Source organism: Carettochelys insculpta, chromosome 6 (assembly GCF_033958435.1).
Source record: "Carettochelys insculpta isolate YL-2023 chromosome 6, ASM3395843v1, whole genome shotgun sequence".
In the NCBI taxonomy this organism is placed as follows: Eukaryota; Metazoa; Chordata; order Testudines; family Carettochelyidae; genus Carettochelys; species Carettochelys insculpta.
In genome coordinates, this window is record NC_134142.1 from 114,061,557 (window position 1) to 114,086,554 (window position 24,998).

General features: G+C 49.3%; 1 protein-coding gene across 2 annotated transcripts; it reads right to left on the reverse strand.

Annotated features, from left to right (window-relative positions):
* Positions 1 to 3,091: 3,091 nt before the first annotated feature.
* On the reverse strand, positions 3,092 to 24,571 carry DRD4 (dopamine receptor D4). Of its 2 annotated transcripts, none has more exons than XM_074995998.1 (4): positions 24,331 to 24,571; positions 10,524 to 10,636; positions 8,212 to 8,765; positions 3,092 to 3,357 (listed from the first exon to the last, which is right to left on the reverse strand). In XM_074995998.1, the coding sequence occupies exons 1-4, from the start codon at positions 24,565 to 24,567 to the stop codon at positions 3,155 to 3,157; spliced, it is 1,107 nt and encodes a 368-aa protein (XP_074852099.1). In that variant the 5' UTR covers positions 24,568 to 24,571; the 3' UTR covers positions 3,092 to 3,154. The 2 variants fall into 2 exon arrangements, with proteins under 2 accessions (XP_074852099.1, XP_074852101.1); XM_074996000.1 differs by having other exon boundaries at positions 3,183 to 3,357; positions 8,216 to 8,765.
* Between the last annotated feature and the right edge of the window lie 427 nt (positions 24,572 to 24,998).

Genomic DNA, 24,998 nt, shown 5'->3' on the forward strand with positions numbered 1-24,998 from the left:
TATTTCAGGAGCTCTTTAGAGGGACTGGAACAGCTGAAAAAAAAAAATCCAGCAGCGAGCATTCAGGGGAAATGAACATCTGGCTTCTACTGAAACACAGCGTGATTAACAGCTGCAGATGCAACAGCTTGATGGCCACACCTCTCACAAGCAGTGGGGTGTGTTTATTGCTTTATGGCATTTCAGCGTCATGATCCTAATGCTCTGCATTTATAATCTACACGCGCCCTCCACCCCATCCTATCCAGTGTCATAACAAGGACTCACCACCCTGCATACCTGGAGAAATCAAGGCATAGGTACCTGTGGCCCAAATTTCAGTGGTGTGGAACACCTGAGGCTCCTATTGAGTTCAAAGGACAACATGGGCTGCTCTGCACCCCAACCGCTCAGGCCATACCAAGGGACAGCTCACGCTACATCAGCGCCAGAGCGCCTACCCTGGCGTAGCTGTTTGCAAGGCCACACTTTCCTGATGCTGCAATATGTGGGTTTGGGTAGCAGCTGAGGTTGCTCTTTTCCCTCTGGTTCAAACAGAGACTTAACTCCCCCAAAAGCCTTGAGTAACATTGGCTGACCTGGTGCCAGCTCTTGCCCAGGCTTTAAGCCTCAACTGAGTACTGGAAACCGCATTGCTGAAAACCAGGCTATTTCATCTGTGTGAGCCTAGCTCCAAGAGGGCGTGGATCATGACAGTGTAGTCAGCCTTTGCTATGCTTCTAAGTTGCTGCATACTTTGCAATAAGGTTAGCACGTGCCACAAGGTACTTGTTTTTGCTTTGTAACCGCAAAGACGTTTGCCCTGAACTTGCACACCCAGGGAGGAGTATTGAAGGCTGAGCAAACCTAAATGGGCCATTGTCAATTGGCCCTTCACACTCCTGGATGGGCTACATGCAGAAGGACTCCTTCTGCTAGTGTGAGGTCAGGAACAAGGCAAGCCCACTAGTCGGCAAGGAACTTTTTCCTTTTGTGTGTTGCTGTTTGGACTCTCACAGGGCTGGGGCTGCAAAACCAAAACAGAGCCCTCCCCCGCCCCCAGTTAACCTGGTTTAGCCCTAAAAGATGCAGCGCTGACCGATCACTACCACAGACAAACTCATTTGTATGGTCTCAGAGGGGGAGCCATGTTCGTCTGTCACTACACAAACAAGCCATCCCACAGCAAAAGAATTTTACCACATGATGACCGAGGAAGCCATCTGACTTGGAATTCGTTTGCAAGTTTGATACATTTAACCTTGGCCTTAACAGGGCTCACCACTTTCTTATGCATTACAAAGGGCAAATTCCCCTCCTTTACAATTCACAGCAATGGGCCACATCCTAATGACAGGTCAGGCTCCCCCCCCCGCCCCCACTGCCAACTCCCCTCCCTGCTGTATAAACACTGGAGTCTTTTTTCCTTCTACTTCACTCATTTGAGGAAGTGGGTGTTATTCACTAAAGCTCATGAACTAATCAACTTGTTAGTCTCTAAGGTGCTACAAGGCTGCTTGTTATTTGCATATATATTTCTCCCATCTTTAACCTATCAGTAATTCTCATTTAGCTAAGAAATCTCTAGTTTATCACAGGACTGGCTACAGGCATAGGCTTTGGCCTGAGAGCAGAGCAGAGTTGACCCAGGGACCTTGGGAACTGGGTGTAACCCATTTTTGTGCGCATTCATATATAGCAACCAGCTCTTACTAATGCCAGTTTGCCTAGGTGACAAAACAGTCTAGGAAGCACAAGGGGACGGTCTGAGTTCATGACAAGGCTGTTCCAGTGCTTCGGGCGGTCACACTTGTTACTGGGTTGACAAAAATCTAATTCTAGAGCATGCTGTCCATGTAGGGGTCTCTGCCTTGCTTCTCGAGAGGCTGCCCTGAGGTTGGCACTCTCAGGCATGAGGCAGGCAATGCGACACCCTAGGCTCATGACCACGCTCTGCTGCCCCAGAGCTGGCTGGCGGGACGCTGATCGGATGGCTGCTGGGTGCACCAAAGCAGTTAGTTTCACAGGTGGTTAAGAATCTGCCCTGGAGGTCTAGCACAGGGCAGGGGAGCCAGAGTAGCTGAGAAGCTGGGCCGGGGCAGGATTTCTCTGGGAGCAGCAGCTCTGTCCCTGCTGAGTGAGGATAGCATGCTGCCTGCTCTGCCCTTGGCCAGGTCCAAGTCAGGGGCCCTGAATACATGTGGCAGGGGAGCAAGGAGTGCTCAGGTGGTGCTTGGTCAGAATGGTTTAATCCAGATTAAAATATTCTCTCTTGTGCTCTTCACTGTGGTGTCTAACAGGAGAACGTGTGTTTTCAGATAGTCTCACCGAGTCTCCTGCTCTGCACATCTTTCTCCCCCCCGAAGTCCTGCTGCAGCAGCGCTCCCATCGTTCGCTTTATACTCACACCCACTTCCCTGCTCAGCTTGCCCCAGGGAGCGCCGTGAGGCCAGTGCACTTTAAGGGCTATCTAACCAGACACTGGGGTAGCCATCAAAGCAAAGAGGAAATAATTATATGTTCCTCCCAGTTGTCTTCCGAGAAGTGTATATATCAGTCTCAAGCCTTCCTTTGAAGTGCCAGGCAGTGGCTAATGGAAGTGCCAGGCTACAGGCCAGCTTTGGGCTGTTTAAACTCTCTGCTCTGGCCACTTCCTCATCTTTACACTGCTAACTAACCAGAGACTCAATTTTTATCCTCTTGTACGAAGAAGTTAGAATCATAGTTTTGGAAGAGCCCTCGGGAGGTCATTGAGTCCAATCCCCTGCTCAAAGCAGGACCAATCCCAATGAAATCATCCCAGTCAGGACTTTATCCAGCTGGGACTTAAAACCACTAGGGATGGAGATTTCCCCACCTCTCTAAGTAACACATTCCAGTGCTCCACCACACTTCTGGTGAAATAGTTTTTCTTAATATCCAACCTAGCTCTCTCCCAAGTTCACCAGGCCCTGGGTGCTAAACTCCCTGGACAATTCTGCCCAGGATGGGGCACACTGTTTTGCTTTTGGACGTGAAGCCCCTTCCCCACCAGCATGGAAAAAGTGCACCACACGGGAATGTAGCAATAAATCAAACTTTAATGACCTGTACAAAAAGAAAGTCACATGGGGTCATCTTTGCTTCCTGACATGCTCTGGGCTTTTGGGCCCCCTCCATCCAGCAGACAACAGCATTAGCAGAAGACATGCAAAGCTTTGCGGAAGAATTTCCTGAACTCGGTGTTAAAAATGGTGTAGATGATGGGGTTGAGGGCACTGTTCACGTAGCCCAGCCATGTGACAATGCTGGTGACCTGACTAGGGACTGTGCAGGATTTGCACAGGGCTCTTGTTATGTGTACTACAAAGAAGGGTGTCCAGCAGAAGAGGAAAGCACCTGTGAAAGAGAACACAGCACAGTCAGCCACACTGCACACAAGTACTGGGGTGGTTGATAAATAAGAGTGAAGCAGCTGTGAAAACCAGTGGTGGGGTCACAGGGCTAAGGAGGAGACCTGGGGAAACTAATGTCACCTCTGTTCCTCCATTTCCCTCCCACTGTGACTGTCTGGTCTAATCAGAGAGAGTCTCTTACAACGTGTCTGTCCAATGAGCTCTAGGCTGTCACTGTTCCCATAAACAAATATTAGACTATCCTGTGGGCACACTAGCTATGCAGGCAAAGACCAATCACTATTAATAACAGCAGGTGAGCCAACAGCCAAAGCCTCTGAGATTGCAGTGGTATATCAGAGAACTACCATGCACGCTTCTGGCTTAGTAAGGTGTGTGAACAAATGAAGGGGTTACAGAGCTAGACAGACATATACGCACTGTTGGAGGAAGTGAGAATCAGGACAAACAGAAAGATAGAGAGGGCAAGTACTGAGCAACCTCTCCAGCCATCTCTTCCTGCCCAGGACTGGTCACAGTTTGAGCGTGGGGCTAGTGCCAAAGGGCACAGCAAAATGTGGAGATACCAACCCATCACCTGGAGCAGTGGGGCTCAACTTTTTCCATTGTAGGACATCCATGGAGGAAGGGCAGGGTGGCCAAGACCCACTGACCCCTTGACGACCACAAGTTGAAAACCAACAGCCGAATGAAATGTAAATATCAGGGTCAACGGTCTCTATTCTTTTCCACCCATGTGCAGAATAAATTTGTATGTGCACTGAGGCATGTGCAAATGTTCACCACCTGTACAAACAAAACCTAGAGATGGGTGCTCTGCTAACCAGCTGAATCTCCCCTGCACAGCCACACTACTTACAGGGAACACTGATCGGGGTTCTGGGTGGGTTGGCTTAAACCCAGTTGTTACGTGTTGGATACAACTGCTGCCTTTCATTCAGGAGCTGCGTGACTGGCATAAGTCTCCAAACCCAACCTGGAAGCTGTCCAGAAATCTGCTCCCAAGGGCAGAGTGGGAGGTGCTCAGACTCCACAAGAGCCAGAAGCATCTAGGGCGGTCTCCCCAGGGAAGCAGTCACACAAGGTGCCAGCTTCCAAATTCAGTCTCTAAAAAGCCTCATCTGACTCGCTACCCCACTGACTTTGTTTGGCTTGCAGCCCTCCTGGCTCGACCCCATCAGCAAGTTGTAGGTCAAGGCCAGAAAGGCTCATCAGACCACAAAGCCTGCTCTCTTTCAGCTCCAGTTTTGCATCTTTGGTTGACAAAAACTACCTTGATTCATACTTGGCTATTGACAGGACCCATAATGCTGGGCTGATTGCCATTACTGCTGTCTTAAGCTTTGTTTCCTTTTGGCTCCAAATCATTTCAGGCTCAGAGACATGCAATCTGCTAGTAGCTGTAAGAGCACACACCTAACAATAGGCAGGGTTGGCGCTGGTAGCTCTCAGGGGCTGGCTTTTTTTTTTCCCCTAGCACTGGTACCTGGAAGGCCAAGAACGTCACCACGCTCTCTTAGTGCTCTTGAATCAGCGAGAGATTAACAGTGATGATTTGAGCATGAAGGACAGAATGGTGGATGGGCTGTGGAGGGGGCAACCCCTACTGTCTTTGTGTCCTTTTGTCACACCTGTGGTGGGGGGGGTGTCATCTATGCTGTTGCTGTGCATAGTTCTGGGTGACACGCTCATGCAGTCACTCAAGCTCTGTCTGTTGGGTATGCTTGGATTACATGAACTCCTGGCCTTGCAGAAAAGCCCCTCCAAATCCATTCAGGGAGGGGAGAAGACTCAGAAGGACTTCCCCTTTACAAAACTGAGTGACTCCACCATCTAGACCCACTGGGACATGCACACAACCATGCCATGGCCTCAGCCTGCTTCCCCATATCCTGCCATTGTGCTTTCGTGACCAGACAGGAGGCTGAGCAGTAGAGATTGGTATACATTAGCTGCTGACAGCAGCACAGCGGTACTGATGCGGTGTGACTCTTGTGCAGTTGCTCTCCACGTTGCCACTTAGACTGGTGAAACTCATCCCTTGGGGAGGAGGTATTTTTCACACCACTGAGCAACACAAGTTTTCCTGACTTCAGTGGTGGTGCAAACATGGCCTAAGGGGCGGAATAAGTTATCCTGCTACATCATCCCAACCCTGCCTTTACATACAGGGTGTGCCAAGAGGCGAGAGCTCCTGCACCGAACACATCCCCTGCAGCCTGTGGCCAAAAGGCATAGCACTGATGCCATCAAATGACAGAAAAGTCTCCAAGGAGACAAACAGTGACACTAAAGTACTTTGTTTTTTGGGAGTCACAGATCTGTAACGTCCACTAGGAGAGCATTATGATTATCTCCGGCCTAGCACAAGCTCTCTGCATCACCTCCTGGTTCCTGCAGCAAACCGAGCCGCTGTCTGGGGTTGAGCTACCACAGCTTTTAGCCAGCAAGCCAATTTGGATTTAAAGCCTCCTGCTCCTGAATAGTAGAAAGCTGTCTTCATTTCCAGTTTAAAATATTTGGGCTTCCAGCCAGGGGCTCTCACTTGGCTTTAGCACACCAAGATGCTACTCCAGGCACTCACTGTGCGCTCGAAAGAACTCATGCACAAAAAGGGCAAAGGACCAAAACACCGACTTGCTGGTGGGTGAACACTTTTCACAAAGCGATCCCTCTGCATCGGACGGAGCAGGCCTCATCCCCACAGGAAAAAGATGAGTCTGGGCGTTTAAACGCGTTACTCCACTAGGGCAGGTCCACACATAAGTGTTACAGCAGTGCACGCGCTTCCGTGCAGCTGTGCCAACGCAGTGTTTTAAGGGAAAATGCTCCTGTTGGCATAGTCATCCTACCCTCCCTGAGAGGGAGCAGCTCTGTCACCGGGAGAAGCTCTGCACTGGGGATTGGGCTGGTAGAAATACTCCTGGTGGGGAGGATTTTTCACACCCCTGACCGACAGAGGTACACCCCTATAAATATGAAAATGTAGGCCTGGACTTTGCTCTAAAAACCATGGACTGAACAGACACACTAGATTTCTGGCTTATCACAATTTGTAGCTCACTAACCTCCTCTTATTGTCCTCTGACTACAGAGCTGGTAACGGGACACTTGACCGTGAATGGTCTCTTACAAGGTGTCCCAGTAACTCAAGTTAAACAGTCTGCCCCACCTTGTGTTTTGCTGTGACGTGACAGGTCCTGCCTCAGGCCTCAAGAAGAGCTCTGGGTAAGCTTGACTCTCACCCACAGAAGCCAGTCCAATAACAGGCACTACGTCACTCACCTTGTCTCTGGATGCCTTTAGCTAGCAGATTAAAGAGCTGTAAAGGCTTTAGGATAAGCATCCTCATTAGCCAGAACACACCAGGCCGGCATGTGCTTCCACGTGGGAGTATGAGGATTTTCAGACAGGGGAGATGAGACAGGATTACCACTGGGGATTGTCACTGGTCTGATTGCTTCGCGCACTTCCTGCACTGCAGGTCACAGTGGTCGAGCCAGGATGTCTAGAGAATCCTTGCTAGTTCCAGCTGCCCCATGAGTCAGGACAATCAAACCCCTAACTCTGCACTGCACCACGCACAGGGTGCACCAAGCAGCTATGTCTGCCTCAACCTCAGTCAGCCAGGGGGTGGAGGAGGCAGGAGGAGGAGAGCCCTGAACCTGGCACAGCATAACTTCCCCAGCACGTGCAGGAGGGGGATGGACGTGGGATGGTACCTCACCCAGCCCTGCCCACTCTCCATCCACCTGCCAGGGGAGGATGTAGCAGCTCAGAAGAGACTACACTTCTGTCTTGTGGTGCAGGAAGCTGAAATGGGAAAATAAAGGTGCAGGGCACCTTACAACCCTGGACCTCGCACATGCCCTGCTACCACCTGACCCTCCCTTGCCCTTCAAAGTATAGCTATTTAGCAGTAATTATCCAAACCTCATGCTTTTTCATGATGCTTTCAGCACTGCTCACTTCCTGACATGCTAGTCCTGCCAAGGCCAAGGAGACTGACCCTACCAAAACTCCCTGGTGGTTTCTGCCCATTTACGCCCGTGTGTCTGTTTCAAATGCAAGCTCGCTGGCGGGAGAGTAGTGCTGAGGCCAGGGTTGGGAATCAGCCACAGGGACCTGCCCACAGCTAGTTGCTTGGGAGGGGCATTCATCTGCCAGGTACTGATGATCAGGAGAGCTTTGCATTAAACAGAAGGAGTCAAACACTCTCATCTCTGCAGCTCAGGAAAGGATTTCTGTTCAGCATCCAGGAGCACACAGATCTTAGCCTCGCCCTTTGGGCAGGAGAGCAGAGACCTTGTGACGCCTTTCTTCCAGTGCACCAACCAACATGCTCACATGCTGGGAGTGCTGCACTAGGGGCATATAGGTAGCCTTCCCACCTGGCCAAGGCTGTGCCCCAGAATGCTGCAGAGCTGGAAGGGAAGAGTCTGGAGAGGCCACACTGGAATGACTCGCGCAGAAGCTCTGTGGCAGCATCTGAAGCAGCCACTGGAGACTGAAATGCCAGGCGAGATCTCTGCCCATGTGTCCCGAGGCAGCCAAGTGCTAATGCTGCATGAGTGGTGGATGGGATGAAGTGCTCCATTCACCTGGGCACCACTAGTGCTCACCCGGGGGGCTGCTTTTCGAATGGTCTCAGGACAATGTTTACAAGCGATCAAAAAGCCCACAACTGGGGCAATAGTTTCAAGCCAGCACCTGCACTAGAGGCCGATTTCCACAGACAAACAGCTCCCTACGTACCAAGCCTGTCTGAAAAGTCCAGCCCTGGTGTCACTGCCCTCTCCACTGCTCTCGCAGCACCTAACAAGGATCATCCACTCACCCACCACAACTGGCAGCACCTTCATCGCCTTCCTCTCGCGGCCATTGATCTTGGCCTGTTTCGGTCTGTGTCCTGGGTGAGAGTACTGGAGGTGAGGGTAGGAGACAGTCTGGATGCCACTGCTCGTGGCGTAGTCCCTAGGGAGAGAGCACTCAGAGGCGACATACAGGCTGCGCCTCTCCAGCCTGAGCTCCGCCTGCTTCCTCTCCCTGAGGGGAGGTGGGCAGCACCGCTTCCAGCCACCCGCATACACGCTGCCCTGCAGCTTGGCCTTCCTGGCCTCCTCCCATCGCCTGAGTCCCTGGAACATGGCGCAGTAAAGGACCAGCATGACCGGACAGGGGATGAAGAAGGAGCAGATGGAGGAGTAGACAATGTAGTTGTTGTTCTCCAGCTGACACAAGGTGGGGTCCCTGTCTGGGACATCGTTGAGGCCGAAGATGACAGGGGATGCCACAGCGAAAGCAAAGATCCAAGTGGTGGAGATGAGGATCAGCTGCCGCAGGTCGATCTGCTGCCGGTTGTAGTTCAGTGGAATGGAAACAGCAATGAACCTGGAACACAGAGAAAACGGGGTCAAGATTGGTAGCACAGAGCTGCCCTGAGCTGGGAGAGCAGTGCCAGCAGAGCACCGCCTGTTACTGAGCCAGGCTCTGACCAGCAGTGGAGCAGTCTGCGTTCTGCCCCAGCTAACCCCAGACCTAGCTGAAGTCCTGCTGCTGGCCAGGACCCTTTTCCTCCACGCATTCAGGGGAGTGCCCTTTTATTATGTCCCATCTACCAGCAGGCTATTCTCATCAGTATCGTTAGGCAGATGTGACCAAACCCTCACTAATCACATGGGACTGGCACAAAGTGGGTCATAAACCCAGAGCCAGCAGCACCAGTGTTCACGCCACATGGCATCCGGACAGCGTGTCACAAGAGGGGTGTGTGCTGTGTCTCTATGTCCCTGGTGTTACACACGTGTGAATTCCCTTAGCAGAAGGAGGGCTGTAGCATTTCTTCAGGATAGGACTAATCTCACCTCATCCCTGGGTAAGATTCTGTGACTTTTGTCAGGCAGGAACTCAGGCTGGTGGGTTACCCAATGGTCCCTTCTGAACTTAACACCTATCAATCCTGCCATGTTTGGTGATCAAAGGATGGGAGGGAAGCCCAAGATGACAGACTGTGTCCAGCCCATTGCTCAGGTGACATTCACTGCTTTGTTCTCGGGTGTCTACTCCCTCAGCTCTTTCCTGAGCCCACTTTGACACATCCTTCCTTCACTCCCCTGTTCTCCAGCTAGGGATGCTCAGTTCCTTCCCAGGCTGTCACTTCCACTAGCAGCCTGGTGGTTGAAGACCTGTGTTGTGGTGCTGCCTCTTCCCTCCTCATACCCCCCACTGCCACTCAGCGTGAGCTCCTGCTCTCACTGTCACGTTCCTCCATGCTGTTTACTTCCCACTCAACATGGCAGAAGAAAGTGAACAGCAGGATTCCCTGGAAAAAAGGTACTCTTTCATCTGCCTTCCCCGACCCAAATCACTGCTAAGAGTTCCCACACATTGCCTTGTACTGCCCTAGAGAGAGGGCCTCCATACAATTCCAGGTCGGGTTCCCACCCACACAATCCACTTCCCCCAGAATGCCTGGCCCATGTGCTTCGCCACCACTGGAAATTCTGGCATTCACCTCACCTAGACTCCCTTATTATACAGCCTCTGTAGCATGAAAGGGATAGTGCATTTTTCTGTAGGTCACCAAGCAGGTGCCAGATGTGGATGGATCAGTCTGTGCTGAGCCACCAAAGCTTCTGCTTTCCTCATCCCAGGTTCCAGACAGCTAGTATCTTCTAACTCACTTGGTTTCACAGGGCATAACATGCATGTGTAATAATCCACTGATGTTTAAGACACTGGCCATGGATTCATAGCCAAAGTTTGCAAGGGTGACAGAACAAACACGTCCTCTGACAGTTATTAATCCTCAGAAAATAGGTTCTCAGCTCACGTTTTGCTGAGATGCCATAGCTGGCCTATTGAAATGTAAATTGAACAAGTGCCCAGCGCTGTTAATTAAATCTTTAGGGAGATATTCTTGTTACACACATGCTCCGAAAAGGAAGTCAGGCTGGTGTTTGGAGTACAGGGACCACAGAGCACAGAGGGAACAGAACTTTGCAGAGAGCACTCTATGATCCAATGATCACTTCCCACCTGTCTATTACGCACCCCCTCACTGGCCCAGCTAACATATTTCCGTTCAAAAACCAACTCCAACTCCAAAGGTCAGCTCTCATCACCTCTGTGGCTGGGAGATGTACTTACCGATCCACGCTGATAGCACAGAGGTTGAAGATAGAGGCTGTGCACAGCATCACATCCATGGTCATCAGTGCATCACACAGACCTGTGCTCAAGGCCCACACTCCTCCCTGGAACTGAAAGCCAAAAGAGAGATGCAGTCAGTGCATGGCAGACCCTGATGTCACACGGGGCTTTGCAAGTCACTGAGCAGACACACTCACAAGCCTCAGTAAATAAATCTGTCTGGACACCGCAGCTTGGCCAGCAGCCTGAGGAAGCCCCACTAACTCCTACCCAGGCTACCAGACTGGTGTGATTAGTAGCAGTGTGTCCACCACATTTCAATATGTTTTAAGAGGGGATCCTAGACACAGTCCCATGACCAGGATTGCCATGGGGGAAAGGCTTAATATCATCTCTGTTCTGTCCTATCTATATCCCCCAATGAAGATGATCTCCACACATTGTAGACCAAACCTTTCTTATTCCTTACTTTTTAGCCTGGCTGGAGGCTCAGGCGTGGGTAAGGTTAGTGTTTCCACCAAAACACCACCCAGCAGAAGAAGTGAGATACATTACAGCCACTGCTGACTGGAGTGAAGGCAAAAACCCACCAGAAAGTCATTTTTCACCAGGATTCATAATCACCATGAGCTCATACATTAACTCGGGAGACGAGGTCCCTGTCAAACAAACAGGGAACCAGTCACAGAGAGGTAGCCATGTCAGTCTGTATCTTCACAAAACAAAAAAGCAGTCATGTAGCATTTTAAAGACTAACAAAATAATTTATTAGGTGAGCTTTCATGAGGTTAATTATTTTGTTAGTCTTTAAAGTGCTACGTGACTGGTTTTTTGTTTTGTGAAACAGGTAACCAGGTCATCTGGAATGGGTTCCTTAGGTAACTGACGGATCTTGAATACCCAGAAGTGATTCCTCTTTCACTTGGTCAAAGTATGAATGGCCCCTTAGTAAATAACAATGCAGATAATTTGCTGCTTGTTACTACACAATTAAACCCTGCCCCGCACTGTGTAAAAAGCAAACCCTTGGGAGTAGGCTAGAGCAGTTCTAGTTTTAGGGAAATGAAATTAACATAGTAACACTTGGTGCGTTCACAACCATCTGTCCTAGAGAAGGGCAGGGGGAAAATTCCAGCAGCAATTTTCATTCCTGAACTTCGCCACATTTGCCTAGCAGAGACTGGCTGGAATGTAAACTTTTCAGGGTAGATACTCCACAATGGACTTCCCCCCACTAGCTGAACTAATCAGTTTATGGAAAGCATTTACAAAAAGCAGGTCTGTTCTGAAACATGCAGAAAGAGGAAAAGCAATTTTAACATCAATCATTTCCCTAGGTTTCAAGCAGCTTTAAGCAGCCAACTGGGAATCACACAGATGAGTGGGCTTGATGGAAAGGAGGCATTGAAGGAACTTCTGCGCAGCATACATGGACACGAACAGTCCAGGGACTTGGCTCTGTCATGGCCTTATGAAGGTGGAGTCTCAGGATTACAGTGGATGACACATTATTAATAACAACTTTCCTAGGAATTCATTTGCGAAGCAAATTCTCTAGCCTCATGAGGGTTGGTCTATACTAGCAACTTACATCAGTATATTTATGTCATTCAAGAGTGTGGCACCAACCTAACTCCCCATATAGGCAGCGCTAGGCCAGTAACAGGGTTTTCTCCCCTGACATGGCTACTGCCTGTCAGGAGGTGCAGTACCAGTAAGGATGGGAGTAACAACTTCACTGAAGTACTGAAGTTGTCTAAGTGTAGGCAAGGCTTCAGTTTTTGGGAAAGTTAATAGCTAACAGAACCAATGTCCTGTCATGTACAACACACTAGGAAAATTAGTAAACAATACTGGTTCTTTCAAAGAGATTGGATCATGACATGGTTTTAAACTGAGAGGTTCTGTTTTTTATGTGGCTTTTTGGACCTTTCTATAATAGAAAAGTACTTCCTTCTGTTGAGAAAATAACATTAAATCCGATCACAGCTGGAGGGTGGGGGAGGGCACTTAGCAAGCAGCAGGTATTTCTTATCTTGTCACATGCTGTGTGTTTGGTTTGGTATTGTCATTTTTACCTTCTGAAGCTGCACAAAACAGATGGCATTTGGGGTGGTTTTGTAACCCTCCCAAAGATGACATGGCACGTGAGTGTCGCTCCCTGGAATAAACCAGCTGCCTGCAGGGGTTGTGCTCTCTGACTGTGGTAGGGTAGAACTGCTGATGCCTCTGCTCCAATAAGTAGTCCTTATCTTCATACCCACTGCACCTGCTTTGATCTCCCAGAGTAAATCTTCACTAGCTGGAAGACTACCACTGCCACGGTTGATCTTCCAGAGTTCTAGGACGCGTCTGGTAGGGATGAACTAAAAATTGAACTCACAGGTGAGGGCACTCCTGCTCTTCATGAAGAATAAGGGATGTTGAGGGCAGTACTTGCTCTCGCTCACCTCCTGAAGTGGAGGTGACGCAGAAACTCAAATTAAGGTAGGTTGACTCCAGCTACATAATTAATGTAGCTGGAGTTGCAGATATTAATTTGACATTCCCCTTTATTGCAGGCCTGGCCTTAGGGCACCAGGTGATACAGTTGTTTTGACCACCAACTTCTCACTTCGTTCTGCCTGGTGATGTGGGGCCTGAGTCTGATCTCATTAACCACTTTAAGGGCCTGATCTAATGCCATTGAAATATATCAAAGCAAAGACAACTGATTTCCATGTGTTTCAGATGCAGCCCTAAACTACGAAGTAACTCCCATGAGGCTGACAAAATAACACCAGTCTGAGACCAGAATCAGGACTGCAATCTCCAGCAGTGTCCTCCTCTCCAGGATTGTTCTTTGCTTCAGCAGTGCCCACCAGCATGCTAGATGCTGGACAAGCAAAGCAAAGTACAGACCCTGCCCAATTTTCATCCTCCCTGAAAGGAGTAGGCTTTCAGATGCAGCCAAGATCTGTGAGTTAGTCTCCACAGGCACTGAGCCAGAATGCACACTGAAGTGTGGAAGTCAGTATTGACTGGTGGCCAATATTAGCACAGAGACAGATATTTGATGCCAAATTAGCTGCCCAAATGACAGCTAATTAACCACGCTGTGACATCTGAGTGTCCTCATTGCAGTTCCCCTTGTGGGAGAGCCAATGACATTTTAAGACCCAAGTGTGGCTGGAGAAGTGGAGGAGGTGAGCTGAAAATGGCACAGAGCCATTCAGATCTCATAGAGCATTGCTAATGATGATGCTTGCTAGGGCACTTCTGCTTGTCCCTTTATTACAATGCAGAAACATCCCATCTTCGAGCTAAGGAGTAACAGTTACTCTCAGACAACCCTGGAGCAAAGGCTGCCAAAATACCTCATTCAGGGACTGCACTAGCAGGGAGATGCTGATGAACAGGAGAAAGTTGAGAAAATAGGAACAAGAGTGATTACAGAAGCTGAAGCAACAGAGACCGTACCCATGGGAAACTAAAGAGCGCTAAATACTTTTAAGGAAACAGCTAAATATTTATAGTCTGACTAAGAGGTCACGCCGGTGTGTGTGGGACATGCTGGGAATACGTGCCTGGAAGACAAAGGGGTGTTATTCAGCAGGATGCACAAGGGTAGACCTAGGAGCAATGGAATGGACGTAATTTACACTGGACATCAGTTAGCTTCCTGGCACTCAGATGTACAAGTGTGTGCAACAATTTCCCAAGGCAAGTGGCACAGACTCCATTACTTGGGAAAGGTGAACCAAACCTGCAGTACCAGAATAATGGCGTAACACCATCCTGGGAGACTGGATGGCAGGCCTGCTGACGGGGGTGGGGAGGAGGGAGACAAATGGGGCAACTGTCCCAGGGCCCAGCCTTTCAAAGGGGCCTGGAGCGCCAACCGCTGCCAAAGTAGCAGTGGCAGCGCCTGGAGTGCCAGGCCCCTTTGAAATGTTGTGGCAGCACTGCTGTACCACTCTAGATAGCTCTGAAGGGACGGGGGGCAGTACCGTGGTCTGAGAGGCACTAAGGGATGACTGCTCTAGGCCCCGCCCCTTCTGCCCAAGGCACTATCCCTTCCTGGGACACAGAACCACCCCCTCAACCTTGCCCCCAATGACTGTTGGCCCCACTGTAGAAGGGAGAGAGATGGCACAGTGATTTGGATAAGGTTGATCTGAACTGATCTGATTGATCTGAAGAAGTGAGTCTCTCCCATGAAACTTCATCACCGAATAAATCATTTTGTTAGTCTTTAAAGTGCTACGTTTCTGCTGCTTTGTTTTGTTGGAGTACAGACTAACATGGCTACCTCTCTGTTACTTGGATAAGGTTTGGGACTCTCTTACTAAGACTAAGCCTTAACCAGTTAGTCATTTTAACACCCCTGATATACTGAGTTCTTTGCAATCTGAGGGTTCTACTGTATTCAGAATCCTTCCCAAGCACGTAATTTACAGGGCAGAAGCGCTGCACCAGGAATAATGGCCACCAGTTGTGATGTCACTGCAAGGTTGTGACTTCTGCTGAGGAATAGGACTCCAGGGAAATGGTTACTTTTTGTGCAAACAGCCTGACTGGAACCTTGGAGCCAGATCAAGGTTCAGGCCACATTTAATTTTTTGAACCTCTCTCTAGACTTGATCAAATGCAAACATCAAACACCTTGGGCACTGGGAAGGTGTTCTGAGTCCATTCTCAACCTCAAGTCTTGCCATACGCAGATCCTGGGAGGTGGGACTGACTACTAGAAAGACAGGAGTCTGGAGTTGAGGACAAGATTTTCAAAAGTCCCTGTGAGTTTTGGAATCTTTGGAGGCCCAGATTTAAAGGTACCTGATTCCCAAAGCACAGGTGGTCAGCCTGTTCTAATAATCCATTTAAAGTACCCAAAAATGCTAATTGCTTTTGAAAGCTCTCCCAGCCTGTTTCTTTCTAGTTTCCAACAGAGGAGAGAGAAAATATAAAGAGAATCACTTCTAACTGGAAAAAGTCTGTTTTCCATGTGGTATTAGCAGCAATGAAGGATGACTTGTTGCCATGCAGCATGACCCTCCACCTGCATTACCTAAAGCACCCAACTGCCTCTTTGACACTTGACTGACTTGGAATTAATAGACAAAATTGGCTTCACTAGGTTCAGGGATGAATTGCTACCTGATGACAGGCTAATCTCTTGCAATTTACTGTAAAGTTACACAGTGTAAAGTTCTTAATATCTTAAATGGCATAGTATCAGAGGGGTAGCCGTGTTAGTCTGGATCTGTAGAGCAACGAAGGGTCCTGTGGCACCTTATAGACTAACAGAAAAGTTTAGAGCATGAGCTTTCGTGAGTTAACTCACTTCTTCAGATGCTGGTCATCTGAAGAAGTGAGTTAACTCACGAAAGCTCATGCTCTAAACTTTTCTGTTAGTCTATAAGGTGCCACAGGACCCTTAAATGGCATAGGGGCTGCATTAAATAATGCTCACAGGCAACTTTGTTTCCATCAGCTTTTCTTTATTTTCTGCTTTCTAATTTGGAAAAGCCCTCCAGCATTCCCATGGGAATCATGGGCAGTATTTCTGGCAAAGCTGCACATCTTTCTAGAGAACATTCTTTTCAAATAGAGCAGCTAATGAACTCATTGTAGAAGTGGCTTCCCTCTGTTGCCTCCTCACCAAATATAATCCCATACACCGGGTCTTACAAATTCCCTAGGTGTGGTTTGCACAACTCTTGCAGGAGTCGTATCAATACCGAGCCTGGGAGAGGTCCTGAGAGGCCAAGCTCATTAGCTAACTAGTCCCTATTCAGAGAGATTTAGTTGTTACTTCTTAGGAGATGGAGAGCCCTGGGTCTGTGTTTGGCAGAGATGACAGATAGTACTGTTAGCAGGATTCATTTTGACAGACAGTCTGGTGTATTGAGAGGCACACAAAGCTTAATAGTCCATCTCTAATTGACTGGGGTTAGGAAGAAGCTTTCTTTATGGACAGGGTCCTCCATAATTATCCAGCATGGATTTTCTTCACACCTATTTTCAGGAAGTGTTGTGGCCTGTGCTATAAAGGAGAGCAGACTACACAACCACAAAGTCCTTCTGACCTTAAGATTTAATTTTATTAAGATATCAAAACTTCTTCAGAAGCATCTGGTGTTGACCCTGGTCAGAAATAAGCTACTGGACTAGATGGATCTCATGCTCGTTTGCAGCCACCCCAAGAGCCCATGACAAATCACAAGAAATGGCAAAAATTCAGATTGCCTTGATTGCTTGGTTCTGAGTCACCTCTCTAAAGAGAGTGGGACTGATCTCAGCAAATGAGCCTTGTCATGAACAAATTTGGACCTTGATCAGGAACAATGGCTCTCCCAGTGGCTATTCAATGAGAAGTGGGAACACTAATGAAACCTGGGGTGGGGATGGGCGTGGAAAAGAATGAAGATATTTATCTCAGCCCCAAGGCCTAGAAGCTTCACTCTGCATTGCCAAGCATGAGGCCCAGGCTGGACTCCTGGTGGCTTGCTTGTTAGGCTAGAAGAGGTAAACAGGAAGAAGGAGGAAACAGAGTTATATCCACAGAGGGATTAGGTCCCCATGGTCACTTTATGTCTACATCCCAAATGTATCTCCTCAGAACCCCCACTCAGCTGCTGCCTGGTCCTAGAGGTACCTCCCTCTCTTCCAGCAGGCATTCACAATGCTGCTCAAGTCCTGGCACACCCAACATCTCAGCATCTACAGCTTGATGGGAGTCCTCCCACTAGGCATTTCCTCACCTAGCTTGTCCCCATGGCCTGATCTAGCAGGAGCCCAAGGCGGTGCTGCTCTGTCCCTGTTACCCCAGTGGTTTGGGCCCTCATCCAGGACCTGGGAGACACTGGTTTAAGTCCCCATTCTGCCTGACTGGGAGCAGGACTTGAACCTTATAGCCCCCATGTCTCAAGTGGGTGCTGTAAACAGCACACTACAGGATATTCTGGGTGGGCGTCAGTCTCTCCAGGAAGCCGTGCCACTTTATGGATGCCTAAGTAAATAGTCACAGGAGCAGAAACTGTAATCAGGATCTCTCAGGTGAGTTCCCCAGCCAGTGGGCTACAGAGTCACTCACTCTTTCCAGCCCATCACTGTTTGCAAAAAAATGCTGACCTGGCTTAGTGGCCTAGCTTGTGGGGAGAGTTCACGGCTGTGACTCCAGCATAGAAAGATATGATCTTCTTCAGCCCGGGCTTAGGCTCCTAATTCCCTTGGCGAGGAAGGGCAAAGGCCACACCCCGCTCTGTGGAATTTCCTCCTGGCTAGGTGCCTCCAGACGTAGCATGCTAGATTTTGTGACTCCCGTTCTTAGGCCTGGCACCAGCAGCAGGACGTCACCCTCCCTGCACTCACTGGTGGCAGTGGGAAGAGAAGTGACTCAGCCCCAGCCTGTTCCTCTTCCCCAGCTCCCAGCCACTTCACTCAGGGGAGGGGTGGTGCTTCTCCCTGCACTCGCTGTTAGCCAGAACCAGAGTGACACAGCTGGGAGCTGGCTGGGTCTGAGTCACTCCTCGTCCTGCCACTGTTGGTGAGTGGGGGGCACCCCTGCTGTGGGCACTAGTCCCCTGGGCTTCATCGCTTGGAGGAAGAGGCTTTGGGAGTAAGAGGTGGAGTGGTGCAGGGGATTGGTGAAAGGGGTGGAGTCTGAATGGGAAGAGAGAGGGCTCTCCCCCAGGCTAGGGGTGAAACGGGGAAGAGGGCTTGTGCCCATCCCAGCAATCACCAATGAGCAATATGGTGACTGCAGCAAGTCTTTTTGAGGGAGAAAAAGAGAGACACACACATAGACAGACAACTTCACAGCCCAAAGGACCATTGCAAAACTATTTTTATATATGAAGGTGTACTGTACTGGATCTGAGATTTGAAGGATTCCTGGTTTATATGCCAGAGGCACTGGCTGGAGCTCTCTTGATGATGAACCCGAACAAACCACCCGCTCTAGAAGACACAGATATTTTGCACTGCACAAGAGCAAACATCCTCTTTCCTCAGGAAAATACCAGCCAGAACCAGCCTCTTGCAGGACTGAAGGAAGAGCAAGTTGGTTGGAAGAAACAAGAACTACGAGCAATTTGCTCAAGGTCCTTTCTTCTGCTTAATCTCTGCAGCAAAGTTCTGTTTTGTTTTTTAAGTGACTATAATTTTTGGCTGTCCAACTGAGACACCTTAAAGAGGCTTGACGTTCAGAAGGTGGATGTGCTCTGAGCTTTCTGAATAATGAGGCCCCTCAAGTTGTCTCAGGTGAGAGACTCAAAAACAGAGGTGCCCCATATAGTCACTTTTCAAAATCTAGAATTTGGACCAGAATCATTAGTCTTCACCACCACTTCTAAACAACTCTAGATCCATATTATAATTACAGTAGGGATGAATTAAGTTATTTTCTCAGTTAAGATGGTATTATTTCAATAACACTGAAAGGGTCCATCAATGAAAAGAATACAGGACTCCAAAAAACTACAGAAAAATACGCAAGAAGAATGTTGTCATTTTTCATCTAGGACTTCAGAAAAAAGTTCTTTAATAGATGAACAAAGGCAAATGAACACATATCAAGAAAGACGCCCTTTTGTATCACACGGAGACCCACATATCTAACTCCAGTCTAAAGGAACTGGTAATAAATGGTTGAGAAGTACTTTGTCCCAAATATCGGTTTGGGGCAAATAACCACCCCAGAGATACAGAAATGCCTTGGCTCAACACTTATGACCTATAGTCTGAGCATGTTAAGTTTAGCAGATCTGCTGAAAATCTTCTCCTCTCCTCCTTAATCAATTACTAACAGCTAAGAGACAAAGTAGTTTACATAACAAGGCCACACAAATCTGCATGTAGTACAACTTCCTGGTTCAGATCTGTCTCAAAGCATGGTTGCTCAGAAAAAGACTCACAGGGTAGACAATAGATTACACTTGCATAGTGTCATCCAGTCCTGCTCCTGCCCTTAACTAAAGCATGGGCAGGCCCAAGATGTCACATCCCACAACCCCTCAGAGGAAATGCAGAAGCCTCTCCATTTGTGATTTGGGGTGTCGGGTTTTGAGATCAAAGCTGAGCTGGGGCAATTGCAGCTGGAGTACAAGAGATTTTTTCCTGGACTCAGTCTATCAATATTATGAGAAAGCCCCTCCACCCTGCCCCCGCATCATTTCCCCAACAGCTCCCAGCGTCCAGCAGAAGAGTGTCCCACACTGACTATGCTGCCAGCCCTATAGAGAGCTGCACTCACACCTACACTGTACACCTCCCTCCCTTCCTCACACCATGGGGAAGTGGCTCCCTCTGAAGTATTTTTTGGACCCTGTGGAGTCAGGAGAATCCACACTCTCCCCATGGCCTTAATTCCAGCCTGCAGCTTAGGGAATAGTAACAGAGAGATAGCCTGTTAGTCTGTATTCTATCACAACAATAAAGCAGTCATGTAGCACTTTAAAGAATTCCACAGAGACTTTAACAATCTGCCCCCCACCAACTTCAGCCTTGACCACTGCACACTAGAGATACATTTCCTGGACACTACAGTACAAATCACTGATGGCCAGATCAATATCACTCTACCAGAAACTCACTGACCGCTACACTTACCTACATGCTTCTAGCTTCCATCCTGCACACACCACACGATCCGTTTTGCAGTCAAGCCCGAGATACAACTGCATCTGCTCTGATCCTACCGACAGAGACAGAAAACTACAAGATCTCTACTAAACATTCGTAAACCTTAATTACCCACTGGGAGAAGGAAAAAAAAAAAAGCCAAATCGACAGGGCCAGACTAATACCCAGAAACCAACTACTGCAAGATAGGCCCAAAAAAGCGAATAACAGAACACCACACATTACTACCTACAGCCCTCAACTCAAAACACTGCAATGCATCATTAAAGACCTACAACCTATCCAAAATCATAATGCGACACTCCACAAGGCTTTAGGTGACAGGGCTGTTCTCTCCTATAGACAACCCCCCAAACATATGAGGATTCTCACTAGCAACCACAGGCAATACCACAATAATACTAATCCTGGAACTTTTCCTTGCAACAAGCCCCATTGCCAATTTTGTCCACATATCTATTCTGGAGATACCATCACTTGACCTTACCACATGAGTTACAGAATCAGGGGCACATTCTCCTGTTCCTCAGCTAATGTCATATATGCCATCATGTGCCAGCAATGCCCGCACACTTTGTATATTGGGAAGACTGTAAACACTCTTTGCCAAAGAACGAATGGACATAGAGCAGACATCAAAAATCTCCAAATACACAAACCTGTCAGCCAGCACTTTAACGGAATGGGCCATTCTGAGTGTTTGTGTTCTGGAGAAAAGAGACTTTAACAACCATCCAGAGAGGGAATGCTTGGAACTAACATTCATATTCAAATTTGACACATTAACACATGGTTTGAACAAGGACAGCAATTACCTGACTCATTATAAGGACTCTTTCACATAATTGGATGTTTGACTGTTTAATACTTACCTACCTACCCCACACCCCCCCTTTCTCTGATCTTCTATCTGATTTGCAATTTTTCTTATCACCCTTGATAACAATTTTTGGACCTCTGTGCTATATAACTCAGTCTGCACTGGAAATGCTATAGATCTAAAGAAGTGGGTCTGTCCCACAAAAGCTCATCACCTAATAAATTGTAACAGAGAGGAAGCTGTGCTAGTCTGTATACTATCAAAACAAAAAAGCAGTCAAGTAGCACTTTAAAGACTAACAAAATAATTTATTAGGTGAACTTTCGTGGGTCAGACCCACTTCTTTAGATCTATAGCATTATTTTGTTAGTCTTTAAAGTGCTACTTGACTGCTTTTTTGTTTTTACCTAATAATTTTGTTAATCTTTAAAGAGCTACATGACTGCTTTTTCGTTTTGCTTAAGGGATGGCACTCAGGAGGAGGATGCTATGTGATTCTTTCTGGACGACCTCACTCGCAGCCCTACTGAGGCACAGCACCTAGAAAAAACATGGGAGGTGGATCTAGATGAGGACTGCAGGTTTTGGGCCCTGGGGACATTTGCAAGGGAAGTCATTTGAAAGTCCCACATAGACTGAGCACCACTGGCCGAGGGGAATGTAAACATTTCTTCCTTTGTCTATACCTGAAACAAAGTTGGGTTTACAAATATGTTCACTGAAATTAATGACCACATTATACCACAAAACTCGCAGGGCTTATTTGATCTGGATGTGTGTACACATGCAAGTTTTATGCACAATGCTTTTTCTGTGCCTGTGCTTGCTGATATTGAGTGCAGGTACCTCGGCAGTCCCAGGAATAAGGGGATTTCTAAATGTGCAGCGTCCTTTCGAAAAGGACCACCCATGTAGCTGAGCCACACGCATTCAAAAGCGGCACTTTTGAAGTGCCACAGCCAGCAGCATGGTAATGAGGCGCTGAATATTCATTTCAGCACCTCATCAGTATTCTTCAATTTGGCCATTAGCATGGCCATTTAGAAGTTTTGGCCAAGTGTGGCCAACAGCCATTGTGTTGTAATGTTGACGCCATCGATGCCTAAATACCTTTAGGGTGAGAAATGGATGCTCAGCACACAGCATTTGGATCTGTCACAGGTGAGAGGGAAGGCAGCAGAGAGAACAAGCAAGCATGAGGAATCCCAGACCCAGAAATTGAGACCATAATCACACACCTTTGAAGTTTTGGCCAAGTGTGGACACAGACAATAAGATTTAGACTGCTATATCAGTTATCAACTGTCCTTCAGATTTAGGCTCCTAAATGCCTAAATCCCTTTTGAACATTAGATTTAGCTCCTAAATCAGTTAGGCATTGCAACAATGAGTGTTAAAGGTATCAAGGCTCTTCTGCAATTTGGGCTGCGCCTGCAGTGACCCTGTCTGGGAAGCAGTGCACGCAGCTCTTCCAGAGGAGTGTCACATGCTCACACAGGTGCTGGATGGCTTTGCAGCTGTGCTTGCACTTCTGTATCACCCTTGCCTCAGGCAGATCACAGAAAATCCTCAGAGGCAATGGATGCTCCAAGGTAGGTAAGGGCACACCGAAATCTTAGCCTCATCCTTCCTGGCCTGTGCCTCCTTTCCCGGATTTTCTCTAGATATACAACAGATCCAACACAATCAGGTTCTGGATGGGAGTCTCTTCTCAGAGCCAACCTCTTTGCCTGCAGCATCCAGCTTCCCAGACACTCCAATGTCTGCACCAAACGTGTCCAGCTCTCCTAACCCCACTTTAACCCTTCTCCTTCAGTGCCATGTTAATCCTATAATCCCTCTGGAAAGGCTCTGTGTGTCTCACTTGTGTGTGTGCATGTGTACACACAAGTTTCCTTACTCTGTGTGTAGTTTCCTCAGTGATTTCAGACAATTAGCAGAGCAGGAAGGGCAGCGGGGGGTGGGGGGTAGAGGGAACAAGATGCTGCTGCTTGACTACTTTAATCTAGGCTTCCTGGTTTTACTCATGTCTCCGACATCTGCTTGGCCTTCCAGCAATTCTCTTTGGGGTGCTCTCTCCTGACAACATGCACTCTTCAAACTACTTACTCTCAAACAATTTGGGCACATGCAAACATTAGCTTAACTGCTTGAGGACGGACTTTTATGGGGTGTACGAGTTTTTCTCTTAGTTTTGATGAGCTTTACTGCAGGAAACTGAATTCTATTCACACTTACAAGGCAAAAACATCCCAGCTCTATAGCTTATCTTTCAGGCACACACCACACCTAAGTTTAGGAAAATAAGGGCTCTTTTTAATCATAACAGTTCTGCTGAGTTCATGCAATAGGATTAGGCATGTACAGCATTAGAGTTTCTAATTAACACAGATCTGTCATTCAGTCTGTTCCACATTTGCACCTCTCAGTTCCCAGCCTCACAAGTGGAGCAGCAAAGTTACTCAAAGTATTTTTTGGCTGAGCTATCAACACTAGGAGATTTCTCCTAGACACACGGATGTCAAGCATGCCACAAAACTGGCCACCAAAATAATAATCGCCCATCCAAACACAGGTTGAACCTCTCTAGCCCAGCACTCTCTCATCTGGCAACATCCATAATCCAGCATGATTTCAGCTAGCTGGAGGACCACTTATCATGGGTGTGGCTGTGTCTCCTATGGTTCCATAAAGTTTGTTTCCAGCCACCAGTCCCGGCTCTCCATGTTCTGTGCTGTTATTTAGCTCTCCTTCACCCCTAAACGGCTTCTAAGAGCCCAGTAAGCAGTGGCAGTGTTGGCAACATGCTACACAATATTGACCTCCTGTGCTCCAGCGAATTCTCTCCATCCCGGCGGTCAGGTCCTGCGGGTGGCGGATTAGAGAGGTTCCGCCTGTATCTACAGCCAGGTCCACTCCAAGGGCTGAGAAGTGCCACTCTCCTGCCAGCCTTTGCCCCTTACCCAGCCTGACCTTCCCCTTCAGTTGGGCAGAGCCGACACCTCCGGGAAAAAGCTCAGGAAACCACTGATTTGGTCTGGAGCCCGTGGACGGGCCCCGACAGACGCCCACAACCGTTGGCGGGGGCGGTAAAAGGCAAACCTCGCCCTAGCCAGGTGGAACCGGCACCCCCAGGCTACGGCTGCCCCGCTCGCCTGGGCTGCGCCTGGACTGCGAGCGCATCCCCCCGCCGTCCCTCCCCTCACAAGGCGGCGGGGCTTGGGCGGGAAGCGCCCAGGCCCGGCCGCAGCGCCGCCCTTGTGGCGCAGCTTGGCGCTAGCGCGGCAAAGGCAGCAGGGCCGGGCCAGGCCAGGGCAGCCCGGGGCTGGGTTCTCCCGGGCGGGCAGCGGGGCGGCTCACCTCGGAGTAGACGTAGAGCGGCAGGACGAGCAGCGCCAGCAGCAGGTCGGCCACGGCCAGGCTGACGATGAAGAAGTTGGTGGTGGTCTTGAGCGCGCGCTCGGAGCAGACGCTCAGGCAGACCAGCAGGTTCCCGCCCAGGACGCACAGGATGAGCGAGACGCCGAAGACCAGCGCGGCGAAGTTGTGGCCGGGCGCCGCCGCCGCCGCCGCCGAGGCGCTGTCGTTGCCCGGCATGACGGCCCAGGGGTGCCCCCCGCCGCGGCCGGGGCAGGCTCATGGGGTCCCGGCGGAGCTGCCCCGGCCCATCCCGGCGCCGCGTCCGGGGGCGTCCCTGCTCCGCAGCGGCAACTTTCCCGGCCCGGCGGAGCTGCCCGGGGGTGCGGGGCTCGGCGGCGGTAGCAGGCGCGCCCCGAGCCGGGCAGGGCTGTGGCCGGGAGCAGTCCAGGAGCGCGGCAGCTATGAGGGCTCCGAAGCCGCCGAGCGCTGCTGGCTCGTGGAGGGGGGCTGCAGCTCGGGCAGGAGCGGGGGGGGGCAGGCACGTGGGTGGATGGGAGGACAAGCCCTCGGGAGAGGGGGCGTTGTACAGCCTCAGCCCGCCATCAGTGCCCCTTCTGCAGCCCCGCTCGCGGTCCCTCCCCGCGCCGGAGGGAGCCGGGGGTGGGGCG

Bases quoted from the DNA above. Each gene is read 5' to 3' on its own strand.
- DRD4 (XM_074995998.1), bottom strand. From the start codon at position 24,567: ATGCCGGGCAACGACAGCGCCTCGGCGGCGGCGGCGGCGGCGCCCGGC. The intron at 8,766-10,523 runs GTAAGTACATCT...TCTGTGTTCCAG, and splicing joins TGTGCTATCAGCGTGGATCG to GTTCATTGCTGTTTCCATTC. The intron at 3,358-8,211 runs GTGAGTGGATGA...TCTCTTTCACAG, and splicing joins GGTGCTGCCAGTTGTGGTGG to GTGCTTTCCTCTTCTGCTGG.